Genomic DNA, 22,525 nt, shown 5'->3' with positions numbered 1-22,525 from the left:
GTTGGCCTTGAATTTTTACAGAGGCCTGGACTGCGCTGCTTGGCTCATTCTCTCTTTGATCAGGAGCCAGGAATGAAGCTACTGTTTATGTAACAGCAGGAGCTGAGAGGGCAGATGATTTGTCATCTGTCCCACTTCTTGGATTTTCCCCTTCTCGCAGCTCCTTGCGTGTGTTTACACTCTGCCTGTGAGCAGCCAGCAGCCAAGAAACATGAAGAGATGTTTACATCTAAACTTCCCTCTGTTCTTGATTCGAGTGGAGAGAGAGACACAGAGAGAGACACAGAGAGAGACAGAGAGAGAGACAGACAGAGAGACAGACAGAGAAACACAGAAGAGACACAGAGAGAGAGAGACAGACAGAGAGACACAGAGAGAGACAGAGAGGGAGACAGACAGAGAGAGACAGAGAGAGAGACAGAGAGAGAGACAGACAGAGAGACTGAGAGAGAGACAGAGAGGGAGACAGAGAGAGAGACAGAGAGAGAGACAGAGAGCGAGACAGACAGAGAGACACAGAGAGAGACAGAGAGGGAGACAGACAGAGACAGAGAGAGAGACAGACAGAGAGACACAGAGAGAGACACAGAGAGAGACAGACAGAGAGACAGACAGAGAGACACAGAGAGAGACAGAGAGGGAGACAGAGAGAGAGACAGAGAGAGAGACAGACAGAGAGACTCAGAGAGAGACAGAGAGGGAGACAGAGAGAGAGACAGAGAGAGAGACAGAGAGAGAGACATAGAGAGAGAGACAGAGAGAGAGAGAAAGGCAGAGAAAGAGAGACAGAGAAAGAGAGAGAGAGAGGCAGAGAGAGAGTGTGGCAGAGTGAGAGAAGTAGAGAGAGAGAGGCTGAGAGAGAGACAGAGAGAGAAAGGCAGAGATAGAGACAGAGAGAAAGAGGGGCAGAGAAAGAGAGCGAGAGGCAGAGAGAGAGAGACAGAGATGGAATAAACAAGAGCAGAACAGAAACAGGAGAGAGAAAGGGACACAGGGAGCAACAGAAAGACAGATATAGAACAAAGAACAAAGAAAATTACAGCACAGGAACAGGCCCTTCGGCCCTGCTGCCCAACTTAACTGAAGCCCCCTACCCTTTCTGGGACCATATCCCTCCATTCCCATCCCACTCCCTGAGGGCAGCACTGTGGCACGATGGTTAGCACTGCTGTCTCATAGCGTCAGGGACCCGGGTTCGATTCCTGGCTTGGGTCACTGTCTGCGTGGAGTCTGCACGTTCTCCCTGTGTCTGCGTGGGTTTCCTCCGGGTGCTTTGGTGTCTTCCCATAGCCCAAAGACGTGCTGGTTAGGTGCATTGGCCGTGCTAAATTCTCCCTCAGTGTACCCGAACAGGTGTTGGAGTGTGGTGACTGGGGGATTTTCACAGTAACTTCATTACAGTGTTAATGTAAGCCTACTTGTGACTAATAAATAAACTTTACTTTATTCATTTATTTGTTAAGACGCCTCTTAAAAGTCACTACCGTAGACGCTTCCCCGGCAGCGAGTTCCAAGCACTCACCACCCTCTGTGTAAAAAACTTGCCTCAGACATCTCCTTTAAACCTTGCCCCTCGCACCTTAAACCTATGCCCCTTAATAATTAACTCTTCCGCCCTGGGAAGAAACATCTGACTATCCACTCTGTCCATGCCCCACATAATCTTGTAGTCTTCTATCAGGTCTCTCCTCAACCTCCGTTGTTCCAGTGAGAACAAACCAAGTTTCTCCAACCTCTCTTCATGCCTGATGCCCTCCATACCAGGCAACATCCTGGTAAATCTTTTCTGCACCCTCTCCAAACCCTTCTGGTAGTGCGGTGTACTGAATTGAACATTATATTCCAAGTGCGGCCTAACTAAGGTTCTATATGGGGCGGCACGGTAGCACAGTGGTTAGCACTGCTGCTTCACAGCTCCAGGGACCTGGGTTCGATTCCCGGCATGGGTCACTGTCTGTGTGGAGTTTGCACATTCTCCTCGTGTCTGCGTGGGTTTCCTCCGGGTGCTCCGGTTTCCTCCCACAGCCCAAAGATGTGCGGGTTAGATTGATAGACCATGCTAAAAAATTGCCCCTTAGTGTCCTGAGATGTGTAGGTTAGAGGGATTAGTGGATAAATGTGTAGGGATGTGGGAGTAGGGCCTGGGTGGGATTGTGGTCGGTGCAGACTCGATGGGCCGAATGGTCTCTTTCTGCACTGTGGAGATTCTATGATTCCATGATATATACGGGGATTCGGAAACATTTGAACAAGAGAGAGAGACAGAAAGATAAATTTATATTGGGACACAGATATATGGAAAAAGATTGAGGGTGAAACTTACTTGCTGCGCTCACCCCAAAACCGTAAAATCCTGCCCGAGGTCAACAGACCTCTTCCCACGCTACAATTCCTGTGGGGAGAGCAGGATGGGAAAATTCCCCCCTGAGAGAGAGTAATAAACAGACACTGGAATTCAGGCTGGGGAGAGATCACACTTCCCGAGGTATCTTGGACATTCTTTGTAGCCTTTAGCATGACCCACTGTTTATTTCGTAATGGCTGACATACATTTTTTGATCTGTATGGGAATCAAGGGTTATGGGGAAAGGGCAGTCAAGTGGACGTGAGGAGTCCAAAGATGTGCGAGTTAGGTGGATTGGCTATGCTAAATTGCCCCTTGGTGTCAGGGGGACTAGCTAGAGTAAATGCATGGGGTTTGGGGATAGGGCCTGGGTGGGATTGTGGTCGGTACAGACTCAATGGGCCAAATGGCCTCCTTCTGCACTGTAGGATTCTACGATTCTATGAATGTCGGAGCAGTCGTGATCCTATTGAATGGTGGAGCAGGCTCGAGGGCCGAATGGCCTAATCCTGTTCCCATTTCTTATGGTTGGAGAAGTTGGGATTGTTCTCCTGGGAGCGAAGCACATTGAGGTGTACAAGATTATGAGAGGTTTAGGTAAGAAAAGCTGCTCCCATTGGCTGCTGGTGCAAGGATTAAGGAAGAGAGATTTTAGTTTCTGGGCGTGACATACCGGTGAGATGTGAGGAAGATCTTTTTTACGCAGCATGACTTGGGACTTGTTGCCCACGAGAGTGATGGCACTGGGGATGTCCGATGATGCCAAAAGGGAATTGAGTGACCACTTCAGGGAAGTAAACCTTCAGGGCTACAGAGATAGAGTGCGATTGACTGGATTGCTCTGCAGAGAGCTAGTATGGACTTAATGGGGTGAATGGCCTCCTTCTGTGCAGTAATAACTCCATTATTCTCTTATCTCCTGGATGGGCTGCTCTGAAGATTAATCTGCCAATCCTAAAGACTCCAGGGAGATTTGTGGGGGTTCCAAAGAGGGATCAGTCACGAGGGGGGCACAGTCTTAGGGTGAGGGGCAGGAGATTCAGAGGGGATTTGAGAAAAAAACCTTTTCACTCAGAGGGTGGTGGGAATCTGGAATGCACTGCCTGGGTAGATAGTGGAGGCCGGAAACCTTACGACCTTTAAATAAATATTTGAAGGAGCACTTGAAACATCTTAACATTCAAGGATATGGGATAAGTGCAGGAAAATGGGGTTTAGTGGTAGATATTGTCAGTGCAGACTCAATGGGCCAAAGGGCCTTTTCTGCGCTTCAATGACACTTATGACCCTGGATCCTAGAACAGCACCATCTGGTGCACCAGCTGAGTAACTACCCATGCATTTTCACAGATATAGCACTGGCCATCCATGGGAGCTGGGATGAATCCCAACAATGAAGCCATGTTGAGTGACCTCAGTTGGTACCACCCCGAATTTGCCTCGATGACTGGGTGCGGCACGGTGCGCAGTAATTAGCAGTGCTGCCTCACAGCGCCAGGGAACTGGGTTCAATTCTGGCTTCGGATGACTGCCTGTGTGGAGTTTGCACGTTCTGCCCCATGTCTGCATCCGGATGCTCCGGTTTCCTCCCACAATCCAAAGATGTGCGGGTTAGGTTGATTGGCCATGCTAAATTGCCTGTAGTGTCAGGGGGATTAGCTAGGGTAAATATGTAGGGTTACAGGAATAGGGCCTGGGTAGGATTGTGGTGCAGGCTTGATGGGCCGAATGGCCTCTTTCTGCACTGTAGCGATTCTATGAATGATGTTGCAGGCTCGAAGGGCCGAATGGCCTACTCCTGCACCTATTTTCTATGAAACCAGTCAGTGCAGGAGCAGTGTGAAGACCTGGCTTCTGAACAACCGCAGACCCGCAGTACATTTCAGAGGCAGGCGAGAGGGCTTGTCAAGATGAAAAACAAAAAAGTTAAGTTGAAAACCGCACCCGAGGCTTCGGCCTGAAACTCGAGCTGGTTTATAAGTCATCTGAAACATTAAGAGATCGCTTTGCTTCTTGCAAGGCCTGATCTAAGCCAGCTGCTGTTATTTACGATGGTGTCCAGCCCCTTTTGTTCTGTGCCATTGTTCAACTCAGAACTCACTTAACTGCCCGTCCTGAGCTGCTTTGCTGGTAATTACAGTGAGGCAGTTGGACAGTGGGGCGGCCTGTTGTCAGCAGCCTGTGAGACTCAAGGCCGGAAGAGACTGTCAGGCAGATAGATGTTGAATGCAATGCGCCTGAACGGGTGGCAGGGATATTCAATGGGCCTGATCTTGCTGGAAGCTAAGCGTGTGTGCGCGACACTGGGTGCTGTTAATGTACCAGCCGGCCAACAAACTGAGATACACCGTGAGTTTCTAACTTCCAGAACTCTCTGGTCGACTTACGCTGACCCTTACCTCACCTTTAACCTCTCTTAGTTTGATAGCACGTGCTGGATTCGCATATTAACGCTCATCAAAACTTGCCTCTGAAAGCAAACGCAATGTGATAATTACTAACTCCACCTCACTACGGTTCCTCTGGCCCACAATTTAAACAGTTCAATCTCATTCCAGCATGTGATAGATTGTTGTGAGAGATTTTGGCCGGAGTTCTCCAGTCTCGCCCGCCTCGCTACCACTGCCAGCGAGAATGGAGAATTTGGCACACGGCCAAATCTCCATTCACCGCAGCGGGACTGGAGAATCCCAGCCGAGGGCAAGGCCTGAGAATTCCGACCTATAAATATGTCATAGAATCATAGAATCCCTACAGTGCAGAAGGAGGCCATTCGGCCCATCGGGTCTGCACCGACAACAATTCCACCCTATCCCAGTAACCCCACGTATTTTCCCTACTAATCCCCCTGACACCAAGGGACAATTTAGCATGGTCAATCAACCTAACCAGCACATCTTTGGAGTGTGGAGGGAAACCGGAGCACCCGGAGGAAACCCACGCAGACACGGGGAGAACATGCAAACTCCACACAGGCGGTAACCCGAGGCCGGAATTGAACCCGGGTCCCTGGCGCTGTGAGGCAGCAGTGCTAACCACTGTGCCACCGTGCCGCCCTAAATTTTACCCTTTGTTCTCCATTCTGTCTCTTTCCCTCTCTTGATCCTATCTTTCTCTCCCTCTCATTATCTTTCTGTACTTTGTTTGTCTCTAATTCACCCTTCTTCTTTCTCAATCCTTTACTCTCGTTAGTCAAGGAGATAGCCTGCTTTACCCATTGTTCAGGGAGGTCCCAGATGCTCATTGCCCCATTTACAGATTGCACGAGGAGGCGGTGGCGGAGTGGTATTGTCACTGGGCTAGCAATCCAGAGACCCAGGATAATTCTCTGGGGACCTGGGTTCGAATCCCACCATGGCAGATGGTGACATTTGAATTCAATAAAAACCTAAAATGAAATGTCTAATGATGACTATTGTCAATTGTCATAAAAACCCATCTGGTTCACTAATGGTCGTTAGAGAAGGAAATCTGCCGTCCTTACCCGGGCTGGCCCACATGTGACTCCAGAGCCACAGCAATGTGGTTGACTCTTAAATACCCTCTGAAATAGTCTAGCAAGCCATCAGTTCCAGGGCAACAAATGTTGGCCTAGCCAGCAATGCCCATAGCCCATGAAATGAATAGGGGGAAAGAAATTGAGAATATGGGTTCTGAAGAAGAGTTGTTGCTCTCTCCACAGAGAGGTTTCAGATTTGCAGCATCTACTTCTGGTTTGATAAAATGATTGAGCAGTGAAGGGCGCAGAGCAATATCGATAAAGTAATGAACACACATATTCCATCATGATCTCCATCACCAGTGCTAACAGATCTGTACTTTGGCAGTGTTGCTTGCTGGTTCTATTGTTCTAGCCATCATTACTGAATGCATGATAAACTCAACCACAGGCTGGCTGGTGGTTTCTTTGATTTGATTTGGTTTATTATTATGACATGTATTGGGATACAGTGAAAAGTATTATTTCTTATGTGCTATAGACATAGAGTATATAGGGGAGCAGGAAAGGAGAGAGTGCAGAATGTAGTGTTACATTCATAGCTAGGGTGTAGAGAAAGACCAACTTAAAGCAAGGTAGGTCCATTCAAAAGTCTGACGGCAGCGGGGAAGAAGCTGTTCTTGAGTCGGTTGGTACGTGGCCTCAGACTTTTGTATCTTTTTCCTAATGGAAGAAGGTGGAAGAGAGAATGTCCCGGGGTGCGTGGGGTCCTAGATTATGCTGGCTGCTTTGCCGAGGCGGCGGGAAGTGTAGACAGAGTCGATGGATGGGAGGTTGGTTTGCATGGTGGACTGGGCTATGTTCACAACCCTTTGTGGTTTCTTGCGGTCTTGGGCAGAGCAGGAGCCATACCAAACTGTGATACTTCTGGAAAGGTTGCTTTCTATGCTGGAAAATCTTAGCAGGTCTGGCAGCATCTGCAAGGAGAGAAAAGAGCTGACGTTTCGAGTCCACATGACCCTTTGTCAAAGCTTTGCTTTTATTATAGGATGCTTTCTATGGTGCATCTGTAAATGTTGGTGAGAGTCATGCTGAATGGACTTGCTGAATTTCCCTCGTCTCCTGAGAAAGTAGAGATGTTAGTGGGCTTTCTTTACAATAGTGTCGGCGTGGAGAGATGGTGAGAGGTTGAGGTTGTGAGAGTGGGCAGGGGATAGAATGAGCCTGTGATTCGGTAATCCATAGTGATGAGAAGTGACTGGTTATTTACGTCAATAGGCAATGAGAAAACTGCTTGCCGTTCTGCATGTCCTTCTACAGAATTGTGCCCGATACGTAGAATCATAGAACGATAAAGGGACAAAAGGAGGCAGCTTAGGTGAAAGAGCCTAATCCCACCGCCCAGCATTCAGCAACTCAGCTGTATATCCCAGCACCTACTGAATGAGATGAGGGTCTCTGCCTCTACCATCCTGTCAGGCAGTGTGTTCCAGATCCCTCCACCCTCAGTGGGGGGGGAATCATTTCCCTAATCTCCTCCCTACAACCAATCAATTTAAACCTATGCCCCCATTCACTGAGCACTCTGCTAAGATTCAAGATGGCTCCGGGGGGTGGCGACTTCTTGCGAGTCCCAGCATACCCTCTAATTCCTTGTGTTATTTTCGTTCTATACTACATTCTGCACCCTCTCCTTTCCTTCTCTCTGATATTTGATTTGATTTATTATTGTCACATGTATTAGCATACAGTGAAAAGTATTGTTTCTTGTACAGGCAGAGCATACCGTTCATAGAGAAAGAAAGGAGAGAGTGCAGAATGTGGTGTTACAGTCATAGCTAGGGTGTAGAGAAAGATCAACTTAATGCGAGGTAGGTCCATTCAAAAGTCTGACAGCAGCAGGGAAGAAGCTGTTCTTGAGTCGGTTGGTACGTGTCCCCAGACTCTTGTATCTTTTTTCCGATTGAAGAAGGTGGAGGACGGAATGTCCGGGGTGCGTGGGGTCCTTAATTAATAATAAACAAACCAAATTTCCTTAGTCTTCTGAGAAAGTAGAGGCGTTGGTGGGCTTTCTTAACTATAGCGTTGGTGTGGAGGGACCGGGACAGGTTGTTGGTGATCTGGACACTGAAAAGCTTGAAGCTCGTGACCATTTCTACTTCATCCTCATTGATGTAGACATATGTACTCTATGAGCGGTATGCTCTGCCTGTATAGCGCGCAAGGAACAATACTTTTCACTGTATACTAATACATGTGACAATAATAAATCAAATCAAAAAGGTAGTTCAGCCCTTCCTATCTATCCAAGCCTCTCACAATTTTTGAACACCTCAATCAAACCTCCCCTCAGCCTCCTCTCTACCAAGGAGAACAACCCCCCTCAGCCTATCCAATCTGTCCTCGTGCTGGGATCTTCAAATCATAGAATCTACAGTGCAGAAGGAGGCCATTCGTCCCATCGCGCCTGCTCCGACAACAATCCCACCCAGGCCCTGTTCCTGTTACTCCACATAATTACCCTCCAAATCCTCCTGACACTAAGGGGCAATTTAGCACGGCCAATCAACCTAACCCGCATATCTTTGGAGGGTGGGAGGAAATCGGAGCACCCGGAGGAAACCCAGGCAGACACGGGGAGAATGTGCAGACTCCGCACTGACAGTGACCCAAGCCGGGAATTGAACCTGGGTCTCTGGCGCTATGAGGCAGCCGTGCTAACCACTGTGCCACCGTACCCTGGCAACATCCTTGTAGATCACCTCTGTACTCTCTCTAGTACTGCCCAAGAGGAGAAAGCCCGTAGAAGTTGCTGGGAGGAGGAAGAAGTGGGTGGGGAGGATGGGCGGGGGGGGGATCATTGCCATCCTGACCGGTTTCCTATTCTTCCCTTGCAGGGTCCGACGATTGCTCCCGCAACTTCACTGCCCTCAGCGGCACGATCGAGTCTCCCAAATTCCCCGACAAGTACCCTCACAACCTGTACTGCACCTACATCATCCAGGCACCGCCCAGGTCGGAGGTGACCCTCACCATGCTGACCTTTGACCTGGAATATGACCCCCTGCAGATCGGACCCACAGACTGCCGATACGACCGTCTCGATGTCTGGGACGGCTTTCCAGAAGGTAAGGGTTGTTTGCTGTAGCCGGTTGGGAGTGGCCGCTACCCGCCGGGGGAGCAAATGTAGTCCTCACCAAGACCTCTTTGTTTTTGCTACTGTGAAGTATTTCATTTTTAAGTCTTTTGACCCAATTAGCCGAGCGGCACTTGTTTTTTTTAACTGAACTCTTTTCTAAGGTTTTTAAGTTGGGCATTGGATTGGCTTGGCGTTATTCCCACTCGCCAAGAGAGGGAGCGATTGTCCGAGCCGTGAGAAGGCCTCAGGCTTCTGGAGGTGGAAATTAAGGCCGTGAGCCTACTGGTGCCTCATCGAGTTGCTGTGTTGTTCAGCGGACAGGACCTCCCCAGCGGGGATGGAAGGAACTTTGGAGGAACCAAACCCAGACCAATTCCCATCCCATTCCTGGGGATGCTGGGGGTGGAGGGCAGGCCTCGGGCCATTCTGTGGGTTTCTTTTGCCAGGTTCTGGTGATCTGTAGATTGGGGGTGGCGAGTTACCCTGAAGGCTCCCACTTGAAATGTTAACCCACTTTCAGTTCAACCCTCTGCATTTGTGGCGCATTTTCATTTTGTTGGGGGATGTCTCAGATTGAAAGGGGAATGTCTGGTAGGAAATGCTCTGGTTTTCAAACTCCTCTTGTCTGTTTTCTCCTCTACGTTCCCCCCCTCCTCCCAGTGAGCCCCCTGATCGGACGCTACTGTGGTTCAAAGATCCCGACTGTGATCCGTTCCGACACCGGAATCATGTCGCTCACCTTCCACACGGATATGGCCGTGGCGAAAGACGGTTTCGCCGCCGAGTACAACATCACCACGAAAGACACTGTGGACTGTGAGTTGGGGAGTCGGCGCTTGGTGAGGGATGGGGCAGAGGTCTCAGGGCTGACCTTTCACCTTCAGCACCTGGATAGGAAGGCAAATGCAATGTTAGCATTCATTTCGAGAGGACTAGAATACAAAAGCAGGGATGTACTGCTGAGGCTGTATAAGGCACTGATCAGACCACATTTGGAATATTGTGAGCAGTTTTGGGCCCCGTATCTTAGGAAGGAAATGCTGGCCCTTGGAGAGGGTCCAGAGGAGGTTCACGGGAATGATCCTGGGAATGAAAAGCTTGATGTATGAGGAATGGTTGAGGACTCTGGGTCTGTACTCGATGAATTTTAGAAGGATGAGGGGGGAATCCCATTGGAACTTACAGATACTGAGCCGCCTGGATAGAGTGGGTGTGGGGAAGATGTTTCCATTAGTCGGAGAGACTAGGATCCATGGGCAAGCCTCAGAGTAAAGCGGCGACCCATTAGAACCGAGATGAGGAGGAATTTCTTCAGCCAGAGGGTGGTGAATCTGTGGAATTCATTGCCACAAAAGGCTTTACGCAGAGAGTGGTTGGGGTGTGGAATGGACTGCCTGCAGTGACAGTGGAGTCAGACACTTTAGGAACATTTAAGCGGTTATTGGATAGGCACATGGAGCACACCAGGATGATAGGGAGTGGGATAGCTTGATCTTGGTTTCAGATAAAGCTCGGCACAACATCGTGGGCCGAAGGGCCTGTTCTGTGCTGTACTGTTCTATGTTCTATGTTCTAAGGCTGTGGAGGCCAGGTCATTGAGTGTCTTTAAGACAGAGATAGATAGGTTCTTGATTGGTAAGGGGGTCAAAGGTTACAGGGAAAAGGTGAGAGAATCGGGATGAGAAACTTATCAGCCATGATTGAATGGTGGAGCAGACTCGATGGGCCGAATGGCCTAATTCTGCTCCTGTATCATATGGTCTATTTAAATCAAATTCAGATGGGTTTAAGGATATCAATGGATATAAGGACTCCAAGCAAAATTAGCACATCAAGGGACTCAAATCAGGGATGGGATGTTACGGCCTTGCTCGAGCGAGACTGGAAATTCCCGCCCGAGGTCAACAGAGATTTCCATTGTTGGACTCTCGCCCGCTCCGATTCAGTGGCAGGCGAGGTGGTAGAGTTCTGAACCAGGTCTTACTCAATGACGGTCCCATCAACCTAACTGGACCACAAAGGGTACTTAGCTGATGGCCTCACTTGGCTATTTCCCAAGAGTGGTTGCTATGGGGAAGATGTCAGGGCGGTTAACGGGGTGACCATGCTGAGCCTTTTGGCTGAGATCAAGCATCAAATCAGGTGCCTTTTCTTGTCAGCTTGGATCTTGCATGTCTCTCTCTTGGGGGGAACCATGAATTGGATTCAATTTGAATTTGGTTTTTGGAGCAAGCAAGGAGGTGGATTCAGGTCTGCCCGGTCCACTCTGCGCACTGGCTTTTAGAATGGAGTTTTTACTTTGTTTTTACTATGCTGGGACGATTCTGTCCCAAGGTACATGCGAGGCCCAGACATCGAGGCACAGTTTGTAATTATTGATCCAGTGGGGCAATGCTATTTTAACATCCACTCATTGAGTCTCCTTCTGTTTCCGTCCCCCGCCCCGAGCCACTGCCTGATCTCCTCCCTCTGAACTACAAACGCACAAGAACTGCATCGAGTGAACATCAGTCGCATGTGCGTGTGAAAGGCATTTTTTAAACGTGTCAGTAATCTCACGCCAGTTCACTTCTGATTTTTGGCACCAGAAACCCCTCGCCTCTGTGGTGGAATCTCAAAGCAGATGGTGCTGCATTCGGTCGTCCGGCCGTTAGGTGTCCCGCACAATATTCCATTCTGCTGAAGCGAATCGTCAGTGTGACACTGCCCGCTTTACCCTTCACTCCCACCCAAGCCAGATCTCGACCCCACCATGTGCAACCGCACTGCGGCATCAGACACACCCTGCCTGAATTATCTGGTCCCTGCTCAGACACTAAAGTTTTAAAAATTTATTTTAATAGCAACACAAGCAAGGCTTACATTAACACTGCAATGAAGTTACTGTGAAAATCCCCTAGTCGCCACACTCCGGTGCTTGTTCGGGTACGTGAGGGAGAATTTAACATGGCCAGTGCACCTAACCGGCACGTCTTTCGGACTGTGGGAGGAAACCGGAGCACCCGGAGGAAACCCACGCAGACACGGGGAGAGCGTGCAAACTCCACACAGACAGTGACCCGAGCCGGGAATCGAACCCGGGTCCCTGGCGCTGTGAGGCAGCAGCGCTAACCACCATGTCGTCCATGTGTATCTTTAATCCTTGTCTACCATTCTCAACCATCTGGTACGAATCCACAATGTACCAGCAGTCCTTCCCTCTCTCCTTTCCACCTTTTAGACTAATCCACCTACCTCGTAAGAGATGAACTTTAGCCGTGGGCTGGATCAAAGATTACATCACATCACTCTGTTCCATTGTACCTCCAGCCTATCAGTGCAACCGTCCGCTGGGAATGGAGTCCGGTCAGATCAGTAACATGCAGATCACCGCTTCATCCTCCTATGCCTTCGGGAACTGGGACGCCACCCAAGGGCGGCTCAACTTCCACATGAATGGTTGGACACCCAACGAGGACACTGTCAAGGAATGGATCCAGGTACGTCAGGAGTTTCCAGCCGGAAGCAGGATCCCAATGGGCAACGTGTAGGGTTCAGATACAGGGGCAGGCTGTGCTTGCCTGACCCGTGCCCAAGAGGTCTGATCTTGAGCGTTGGGCGTTAGGGAACTACCAGCAATGACTAAAGACCCTGCCATTGGCTATTGAGTGCTGCCGTCGGTATTTTGGAAGGTACAAAGGCAGCGTAGAGTAAGTTATTGTCATAACGGACATGAAAATAAAGACAATCAAAGGGTCATCATAGAATCCCTACAATGCAGAAGGAGGCCATTTGGCCCATCGAACCTGCATCACAATTTGTTGTTTTGAACTCGCCAGCAGCAATCAATTTCTTTGTTTCACTCTATCGTACAGTAACATAGACTTTTATTTCGTGCTTATTTATTAGTGTCACAAGTAGGCTTACATTAACACTGCAATGAAGTTACTGTGAAAATCCCCCAGTCACCACATCTCGGCGCCTGTTCGGATACACTTAGCATGGCCAATGCACCCAACCAGCACGTCTTTCAGACTGTGGGAAGAAACTGGAGTGTCCAGAGGAAACCCACGCAGACACGGGGAGAACGTGCAAACTCCGCACAGTGACCCAAGCCAGGAATCGAACCCGGGTCCCTAGCGCTGTGAGGCAGCAGTGCTAACCACTGTGCCACCGTGCCGCCCCCTTCAGCACAGAAACAGGCCATTCTGCCCCTCTACTACATGCTGGTTCCACACGAGCCTCCTCCCACACCCTCTTCACTTCACCCCATCAACATATCCTTTCTCCCCTGTTTGTTTATCCAGCTTCGCTTCAAATGCGTCTATGCTTCAACAACTGAGGGTTAATGAACATTCGCAGTGAATCTTGCAGAATTTCTCTCAGGCTGAAAGGGAATCTCTCTGGGACTGCGGGACGTTTTATCTATCAGAGTGCACCTGAATTAACATTGATCCGCTTTCATTAGCCAATGGTGCTCAGGACTGCCAGACAGTGGGTTCTGCTCCAACTGGCAGTGGATTGATGACAGCTTTTAACCTGAGTGAATTGTTTAGCTGAACCCACTCCGCCATTGATTTTCCTGTCATTCCAATCACCTCAGGCTGCCTCAGGCTTAGCTCCCAGGTAGGCCGGATGCACCCAGCTTCCCTCTGCCCTGCCTCTCGTCCTGAGTGTTGTCACCGCTCCCGAGTGACCCAAACAGCCCAGGAATTCTGGATTAGCATCCCAAGATCCTGCTTCCTGCTACAAGAAAAAGATGGCGACGGCGGGGTTTGTGGGTGGGTGGAGATGGATGCGGGGGGGGGGGGGGGGCGCATTAGAAGACGTGGTGATTTCAAAACAACTTTCTCCAAGGACGTTAGTTTTATTAATGATACAAGTATTGGAAATATGGGAAGAAGGCTACTGACTGACAGCCTGGGATCACCCCACTATGTCACAAAGTGTTTGCCTATTTTTCACTTGCAAGGAAGGGTGAGAGGTCAAAAGGTGAGTTTGGTCCTTAATCATCCAATCCCTCACCAGTTTAATCATCTCCTCCTCACCAATTTAACCATCCACTCACCAATTTAACCATCCACCTCGCCAATTTAACCACTCCCCTCACCAATTTAACCACCCCCCTCACCAATTTAACCAGTCCCCTCACCAATTTAACCACCCCCTCACCAATTTAATCACCCCATTCACCAATTTAACCACCCCCTCACCAATTTAACCACCCCCTCACCAATTTAACCATCTCCCCTCACCAATTTAACCATCTCCCCCTCACCAATTTAACCATCTCCCCCTCACCAATTTAACCACCCCACTCACCAATTTAACCAGTCCCCTCACCAATTTAACCACCCCCTCACCAATTTAATCACCCCACTCACCAATTTAACCACCCCCTCACCAACATAACAACCCCCTCACCAATTTAACCATCTCCCCCTCACCAATGTAACAACCCCCTCACCAATTTAACCATCTCCCCCTCACCAATGTAACAACCCCCTCACCAATTTAACCACCCCTTCACCCATTAAACCAACTCCTCACCAAGTTAACCACCTCCTCATGAATGTAACAACCCCCTCGCCAATTTAACCATCTCCCCCTCACCAATGTAACAACCCCCTCACCAATTTAACCATCACCCCCTAACCAATTTAACCATCTCCCCCTCACCAATTTAACCACCCACCTCTTAAACTTAAGCTTAACTTGGCTCTGATTTACCTCAGTTCCACTGGGGCATTCACTGCTTCATTCTGCTTAACATTGAGAACTGGCCTTGCTAACCTTATAGTTTTCTGAAGGTCTCTAGAGACTGGATGGGCCTAGATTTATTTCTTTAGAGCAGAGAAGGCTGAGGGGAGACATGATTGAGGTGTATAAGATTATGAGGGGTGTGGACAGGGTGAAAAGGGAGCAGCTGTTCTTCTTGGTCGAGGGGGCAATCACGAGGGGGCAAAACTTTAGGGTGAGGGGCAGGAGATTCAGAGGGGATTTGAGAGAAAAAACATTTACTCAGAGGGTTGTGGGAATCTGGAATGCACGGCCTGGGAAGGTGGTGGAGGCTGGAAACCCTTACAACCTTTAAATAAATATTTGGATGAGCCCTTGAAATATCTCAACATTCAAGAACATGGGACAAGTGCAGGAAAATAGGATTAGTGCGCCTTTGGTGGCAGTTATTGTTGGTACATGCCCGATGGGCTGAAGGGCCTTTTCTACACCACATGACCCTGTGAGCCTGATTTTACCATTTTCATTCTAACTGCTGAATCTGGGCGCAATTCAGATCCAACTTAGAAATCTGCTTTCAGGCTCCCCCATACACACTTAGCCTGAAAAAAAAATCATGAGTCTGAATCACGCTGGGGGCAGGGCTTAGCGCGCCCAAAACGATCGGAGTTCTGAACTGCGTTTGAAAATACGCGCCCGTGTCAGATCGCTCCCGGGCCGCTTTCTCCGCTTTCTGCGAAAAGTGGGAGCGATGGCCCCCACAGACATCACTGTCCCCCTTATCCACCTCCCCCCCCACTACCCAGACTGATCGCGACCCCCTGCCCCCTTCCCCCCCCACCGATCGCCCGCAGAGTGGCAGCGGACCCCCCCTGCCTCACTCCCCTCCCCCCCTCCCCAGAGAATGATCGGCCCTCTCCCTCTGCCCCCCAGGGAATGATCTAGCCTCACTCCCCTCCCCCTTCCAGAGAATGATCCCCCCCCCAGAGGAGCATCCGGCCCGCCTCCTTTCCCTCCCCACCCCCCTCACCAAAGAATGATCTGGCCCGCCTCCCCCCCCCAGCCCCTCCACCAGCAGATAACGATCCGATCCCCCCCCCCCCCCCCCCCCCACCAGACAACGATCTGGCTTCACTCCCCCCCTGCCCCCTCCCAGGGAATGATCTGGCCTCACTCCCCTCCCCCCCCCAACCAGAGAATGATCCGACCCACCTCTCCCCCACATCACCGATCTAAGTCAGGGAGCCGTTGGAAACATTGAACTCACCTCTTCAGCAACTGGAGCGCCCAATTCAGACTTTTATTTAGCAGGTCCATTTTGGCGCGATTCAGGATCACCGAAAGCGGTGATAAAGGGGGAAATGCTGATAAAGTTGGGCGGGCAGTTCATTAATTCAATTTAAATGCGTGCCATTCCCGGGTTTCAGTAAAGTGGCCATCTGTGTGGACGCGGGCGCGGACCACGTTAATGGCCTCACACCCAACTTTACCACGTTTTCGTGCCCGAAAACGGGTGCGGAGCAATGGTAAAATAGGGCCCTGTGATTCTATGACTCTAAACATGGAGGTCAAGATAGCCTGGGGCCTTCTGCGGCACGGTGGATCAGTGGTTAGCACTGCGCCAGGGACCCGGGTTCAATTTCCGGCTTGGGTCACTGTCTGTGTGGAGTTTACACATACTCCCTGTGTGGGTTTCTGCCGGATACTCCTGTTTCCTCCCACAGTCCGAAAGATGTGCGGGTTAGGTGCATTGGCCATGCTAAATTCTCCCTCAGTGTACCCGGAGTGTGGCGACTAGGGGATTTTCACAATAACTTCATTACAGTGTTAACCTAACTTGTGACACTAATAAATAAACTTAAACTGCCCTTTTAGAGCAAAATTAATTTGACTTGGTGTGGTCTTTCTTTTGTTTAATGGCTTATCTCCACTTCCTGTCCCAGGTGGATCTAGGGATACTGAAGATCCTAACTGGCGTTGCCACGCAGGGGGCCATCTCTGTCGATACGTCCAAGACTTACTTTGTTAGCAGTTACAAGCTGGAGATGAGCTCCAATGGAGAGGATTGGATGACCTATCGACAAGGCAAGAACCACAAGGTAATGGCAGACACATCTCCATTCAGCAGATCTGAACCTAGACGGGTAAATGGACTCGAGGTGCAGGCCATTCATGATTGCGATTGAATGATGGAATGGGCTCGAGGGGCTGAATGGTCACCCCTTACTTCCCCTGGCTGCTCTGTCCTTGGGCAGTTTTGTGACTGAATAATGGCACTCGAAGGAAAGGGGATGGAACCTTTATCCCATTTTCCCTAAAACCAGGCTTCAAGATTTCTCCCCAAGTATCTGCCATGGAGCCAATGTTTCATCGTCGATCAGTTAGGAAGCTGGATTTAACTGGTTAGCAATAAGTATTCCACCACCTCTCCTTCCCCTCATAGTATAAACCTCTGCTGACTCTCTTTCCTCTCAGCTCTGACGAAGGGTCACCCGGACTCGAAATGTTGGCTCTATTCTCTCTCCACAGATGCTGTCAGACCTGCTGAGATTTTCCAGCATTTTATTGTTTCTGTTTCAGATTCCAGCATCCGCAGTATTTTGCCTTTATCCTAGCAATAAGTATTCCGTGCTCTCAGCTGTGAACCCTAAACAGGGATCTGTATTTTTATCAAGGCGGGCACTAATTTATAATGTTTCACTATTGTCCTGTACGTCTAAAGTCTCCGAGACTGCCACACAGTAAACTCTCCCACCGGCATCCTGTGTTACTGATTGTATCATTACTGATGTTAGCACAACTCTGTCATGCTGTCAATTCAATAATCCCTCAGCCCCATGTCCTGTGTTCCTGACTGTATCTCCATTGATGTTAGTCCAGTTCCATCACAGACTCACTCAGTAACGCCTCACCCAGTGTCCTATGTGGCTGGCTGTATCTTTGCTGATTTTAGTCCGACATTGTCACTCAGACACCCCCCGCTCCCCCCAGCAGCCTGTTGGCTGGTGTATCTCTGATAGTGTAAATCCAGCTCCTTCACACTGTCACTCAGTAATCCAATGCCAGCGCAACGTTACAGACTGCATCGCCAGTGACAACGTTAATCCAGCCTTTTATTAAAATTCTTTAATGGGATGTGTGCGAGCATTGTGAGCAAGTCCATCCTAATTGTCCATTCAAATTGCCCACCCCTAATTGCCCTTGTTGGTGAGCTGCCTTCTTGAATCGCTGCAGTCCATCGGGCGTAGGTACATCCACAGTGCTGCGAGAGAGGGAATTCCAGGATTTTGACCCAGTGACAATGAAGGAACAGCGATACATTTCCAAGTCAGGATGGCGAGGTAGCAGCTGCTCTTGTTCTTCTAGGTGGTAGAGGTCACAGATTTGGGAGGTGCTGTTGAAGGAGTCTTGGTGAGTCGCTGCAGTGCATCTTGTAGATGGTACACACGGCTGCCCCTACGCAGCAGTGGTGGAGGGAGTGAATGTTTAGGGTGCCAATCAAGCGGGGCTGCTTTGTCCTGGATGGTGTTGAACTCCTTGAGTGTCATTGGAGCTGCACCCATCCAGGCAAGAGAAGAATAATCCATCACTGGGTGGCACTGTTGCCTCACAGCGCCAGGGACTGGGTTCGATTCCCGGCTTGGGCTACTGTCTGTGCGGAGTCTGCATGTTCTCCCTGTGTCTGCGTGGGTTTCCTCCGGGTACTCCGGTTTCCTCCCACAGTCCAAAGATGTGCTGGTTAGGTACAGTGTGATGCGCGATTAAATCACTCGGGAGGCTAGAATGTACCCGGGAAATAAAGGCTTTTATTACTGACAAGAATGGAGCACACTATATACAATACAATCCCAGACTAAAGGGTCTCCAGGCAGTGCAGTGACCTTTATACTTCCCATGGTAGGCGGAGCCAACTGGAGTGTACCACAGAACAATATCAACAGGTAGAACAGCCCAACCCTAACACCAACAGTAATTACAGTAACATATCTACAAACCCCATAGTGCTGACCATCCATGGCTCAGCACTCATAGTGGTAACCAACTATGGTTCACCACACAGTGGCCATGCTAAATTCTCCCTCAGTGTACCCAAACAGGTGCCAGAGTGTGGCGACTAGGGAATTTTCACAGTACCTTCATTGCAGTGTTCATGTAACCAACTTGTGACACTAATAAATAAACTTTAGATGGTAGACATGCTATGGGGAGTCAGGAGGTGAGATATTCACTGTAGGATCCCTAGCCTCTGAGCTGCTCTGGTAGCCACGGTATTTATCTGGCTGGGTCCAGTTCAGTTTCTGGTCAATGGTAACCCCCAGGATGTTGATCGTAGGGGGGATTCAGCGACGGTAATGCCATTGAATGTCAAGAGGGAGATGGTTAGATTCTCTCTTGTTGGAGATGGCTTGGCACTTGTGTGGCGTGAATGTTACTTGCCACCTACCTGTCCTGTTTCATTATGCTTAGGGACAATGAAATGATTGCTACAATAAAAATTCATCATGGAATGAAAAATAATTTTACAAAGATAAATAGATAGAGGGAGGTGAGAAGTTTATTATAATTTTTCAGAGTAAAATGCTGATGACAAGACGTTCCCTTGGGTCTGAGCGAGCCTGGATTATATTACAAGCATCAAAACTCAGTGGTGAGAGAAGGAATTAGAAGCCTGCGCTTCTGATCTTTTGTCTAGACAAAGTGGATTTCCTTGCGCAAATATAGCTCAGTAAATAGTTTCAGGAATGTGAAATTTAGCACTTGCTCTGAATTAATCCTGTCAATATGTCACTCACTCACTTACCCACACCCCCTCCATTATTATCTGGGAGGCCCCCGGATCAACTCAGTGTCAGGGTAGTTGAGGGAATTCGGAGAGGTTGGACTGGGGTTTTGCGGGGGCTCACAGCGGGAATGCGGACGGGCGGGGGGGCGTTGGAGGGGGTGAGAGGGAGTGGTGACAAGGGCCTCTGCCCCAGGCTCTGTGTCGGAGCCACGGTGGCACAGCTGGGTGGTTGCTTCAATTCTTTTTTTTTTCTTGTTTTGCTTTCTACTCGTCGCCCAGGGAAAACCTGCGTGGTTGTTGACATGCGGTTGTCAGCCAGAGAGAGAGCGTCTCAATGTTGTGACAGGCGGGACTTTGCAGGAACGAAGCAGCTAGCGCCAATTGTGTGTGACGAGAACGGCAGCCTTCCATTTCTGTACAGGGGGTGGGGGTGATCTTACCAGCCGATTGGCGTAGGGGTGGGAGTGACGGACTGGGGGGGGGAGGGGGGGGGCAGTGGGATTTTTCAGCCGCGCTTGCCCCAAGACCGGAAAATCCCGCCTGAGGTCAACAGACCTTTGCATGGTCCGCCTCCCCATCCCCCGACCGCTACGATTCCTGTGGTGGACACGATGGGAAAATTCCAGCCAGGATGTCCTGGGGTGCGATCGGGTGAGGGGGAGGGGGGGGAAACAGTGACAGAAGAACTCCCAATGTACTGTATACAAAGTGTACTCTGGGAAATCAGGGCTCCTGCGCAATGGCGCCCCTGGGGCTCAGCAGCCAGCTTCCTGCATAAATTGGCTCCACCTACTGGCGAGAATCACATCTGGGCTTTTTCCGTACGACTGCATCTGGGAGCTCGACCAAAGAATGGGTGTGATTCTCTCCCATTTGCACGCTCATTCAGCACTTAGAATTTTTCTGGTAAGCTCGCCCCATAACCTTTTCATGATCTCAGGATGTCCGGAGATAATTTATAGTAAATTAAGTGGCTTTGAAGTAGGTCTTAAGTTTATTTATTAGTGTCACAAGTAGGCTTACATTAACACTGCAATGAAGTTACTGTGAAAATCCCCTAGTCACCACACTCCGGCACCTGTTCGGGTACACTGAGGGAGAATTTAACATGGCCAATGCACCTAACCAGCACGTCTTTCAGACTGTGGGAGGAAATCGGAGCACCCGGAGGAAACCCACACAGACATGGGGAGAACGTGCAAACTCCACACAGACAGTGACCCGAGGCAGGAATCAAACCTGGGTCCCTGGCGCTGTGAGGCAGCAGTGCTAACCACTGTGCCACCTTGCCACCCCTGTCATGATGCTATGCTGTACATGTGTTAACTTACAGTCATTCATGTACCAGCACACCCTCCGAATACCAACATTCCTCAGGCATGCACCTTCAGGATAATATCCTGCATTTCTCTTTATCCTCCCAACCACATCATATTTCTCCACATTATACTCCTTCCTGCTTCATTCTTGCCCATTCACTTAACCCGTCGACATTTCTCTGCAATCTCTTTGTGTTCTCCCCGCAGCTTACAGTTTCACCCACCCTTGTAGCGCCAGTAAACACTCAGTTCCCCTCACTGAAGAATGTAAATAGCTAAGGCGCAAATACTGATCCTGGCGTGATATCGCACTAGTCGCAGTCTGCCAACACATTCCTACCCTCTACCCTCCATTACCCAATCCTTAATCCAGGCTAATATATTTCACCCAATCCCATGAACCCTCATTTTGTTTAATAACCACCTTGGGCACCCCCCTATGGATTTCTTTCTGAAAATCCAAATGCCCTACCATCCATTTTTAAAAATTCATTCATGGGACATGGGCGTCGCTGGCTGGCCAGCATTTTTTGCCCATCCCTAGTTGCCCTTGGAGGGCAGTTGAAAGTCAAAGAATCAAAGAATCCCTACAGTGCAGAAGGAGGCCATTAACCCACCGTGTTTGCACCGACCATAGTCTCACCCAAGCCCTATTCCCATAACCCCACCCCTGTGAATCCCCCTGACACTAAGGGTCAATTTAGCATGGCCAATCAACCTAACCTGCAAATCTTTGGATTGTGGGAGGAAGCTGGAGCGCCCGGAGGAAACCCACGCAGACACGGGGAAAATGTGCAAACTCCACTCAGACAGTGACCCGAGGCTGGGAATCAAACCTGGGTCCTTGGCACTGAGAGGCAGCAGTGTTAACCACTGTGCCACCGTGCCAACCACATTGTTGTGGCTCTGGAGTCACATATGGACCAGACCAGGTAAGGACGGCAAATTTCCTTCGCTTAAGAACATTAGTGAACTAGATGGGTTTTTACGACAATCGACAATGGTTTCATGGTCATCAGTAGATTCTTAATTCTAGATTTTTTTAAAATTGAATTCAAATTCCACCATCTGCCGTGGCGGGATTCGAACCCAGGTCTCTGGGACATTAGCTGAGTTTCTGGATTAATAGTCTAGCGTTAATTCCATGAGGCCATCGCGTCCCTGTAATGAACATAATCCATTGGTTCCTCTTTGTAGATCTGCCAAAGATAATTCTCCTTTCAAAATTCATCTTGACTCTGCCCAATCGGTTTATGATTGTTTAAGTGACCTGGTGCTTTATGATTAATGCATTCACGTCACATGAGCGAGCTCCCTGCATCTATTAACCACTGACTGAACACGCTACAATCAGCCCCGTACGTTAGGGGAGCCAATGGCCTAGTGGTATTATTGCTGGAGTATTAAACCAGAAACTCGGTGGAAACCTGGTTCGAATCCCGCCACGGCAGATGGTGGAATTTGAATTCAAGAAAAAAAATCTGGAATTAAGAATGCACTGATGACCATGAAGCCATTGTAGATTGTCGGAAAAAACTCACCTGGTTCACTAACATCCTTTAAGGAAGGAAATCTGACATCCTTACTGGGTCTGGCCTACATGTGACTCCAGAGCAACAGCAATATGATTGACTCTCAACTGTCCTCGGGCAACTAGGGATGGGCAATAAATGTTGGCCAGACAGAGGCGGCCCATGTCCCCCGAATAAATAAAAGAAAATCTTGAAATTGGCAAATCAAGATGGATTCTTGATGGTGTGGGTGAAGGAGAGCGGAAGAAAGA

The 22,525-nt window shown here is 49.4% G+C and overlaps 1 protein-coding gene across 2 annotated transcripts in view; it reads left to right on the top strand.

Annotated features, from left to right (window-relative positions):
- Positions 1 to 22,525, top strand: part of nrp2a (neuropilin 2a) — a 174,598-nt gene that overhangs the window by 38,223 nt on the left and 113,850 nt on the right. For both annotated transcript variants that reach the window (XM_078228915.1, XM_078228916.1), the window contains exons 4-7: positions 8,681 to 8,911; positions 9,583 to 9,738; positions 12,232 to 12,401; positions 16,584 to 16,739. In XM_078228915.1, the coding sequence (XP_078085041.1) occupies positions 8,681 to 8,911; positions 9,583 to 9,738; positions 12,232 to 12,401; positions 16,584 to 16,739 (713 nt within the window). The remainder of the gene's footprint in view (positions 1 to 8,680; positions 8,912 to 9,582; positions 9,739 to 12,231; positions 12,402 to 16,583; positions 16,740 to 22,525) is intronic.

This window comes from Mustelus asterias, chromosome 14 (genome assembly GCF_964213995.1).
Source record: "Mustelus asterias chromosome 14, sMusAst1.hap1.1, whole genome shotgun sequence".
Lineage (NCBI taxonomy): Eukaryota > Metazoa > Chordata > Chondrichthyes > Carcharhiniformes > Triakidae > Mustelus > Mustelus asterias.
Note: the sequence above shows the minus strand (reverse complement) of the source record. Positions and strands in the feature narration are given on the sequence as shown.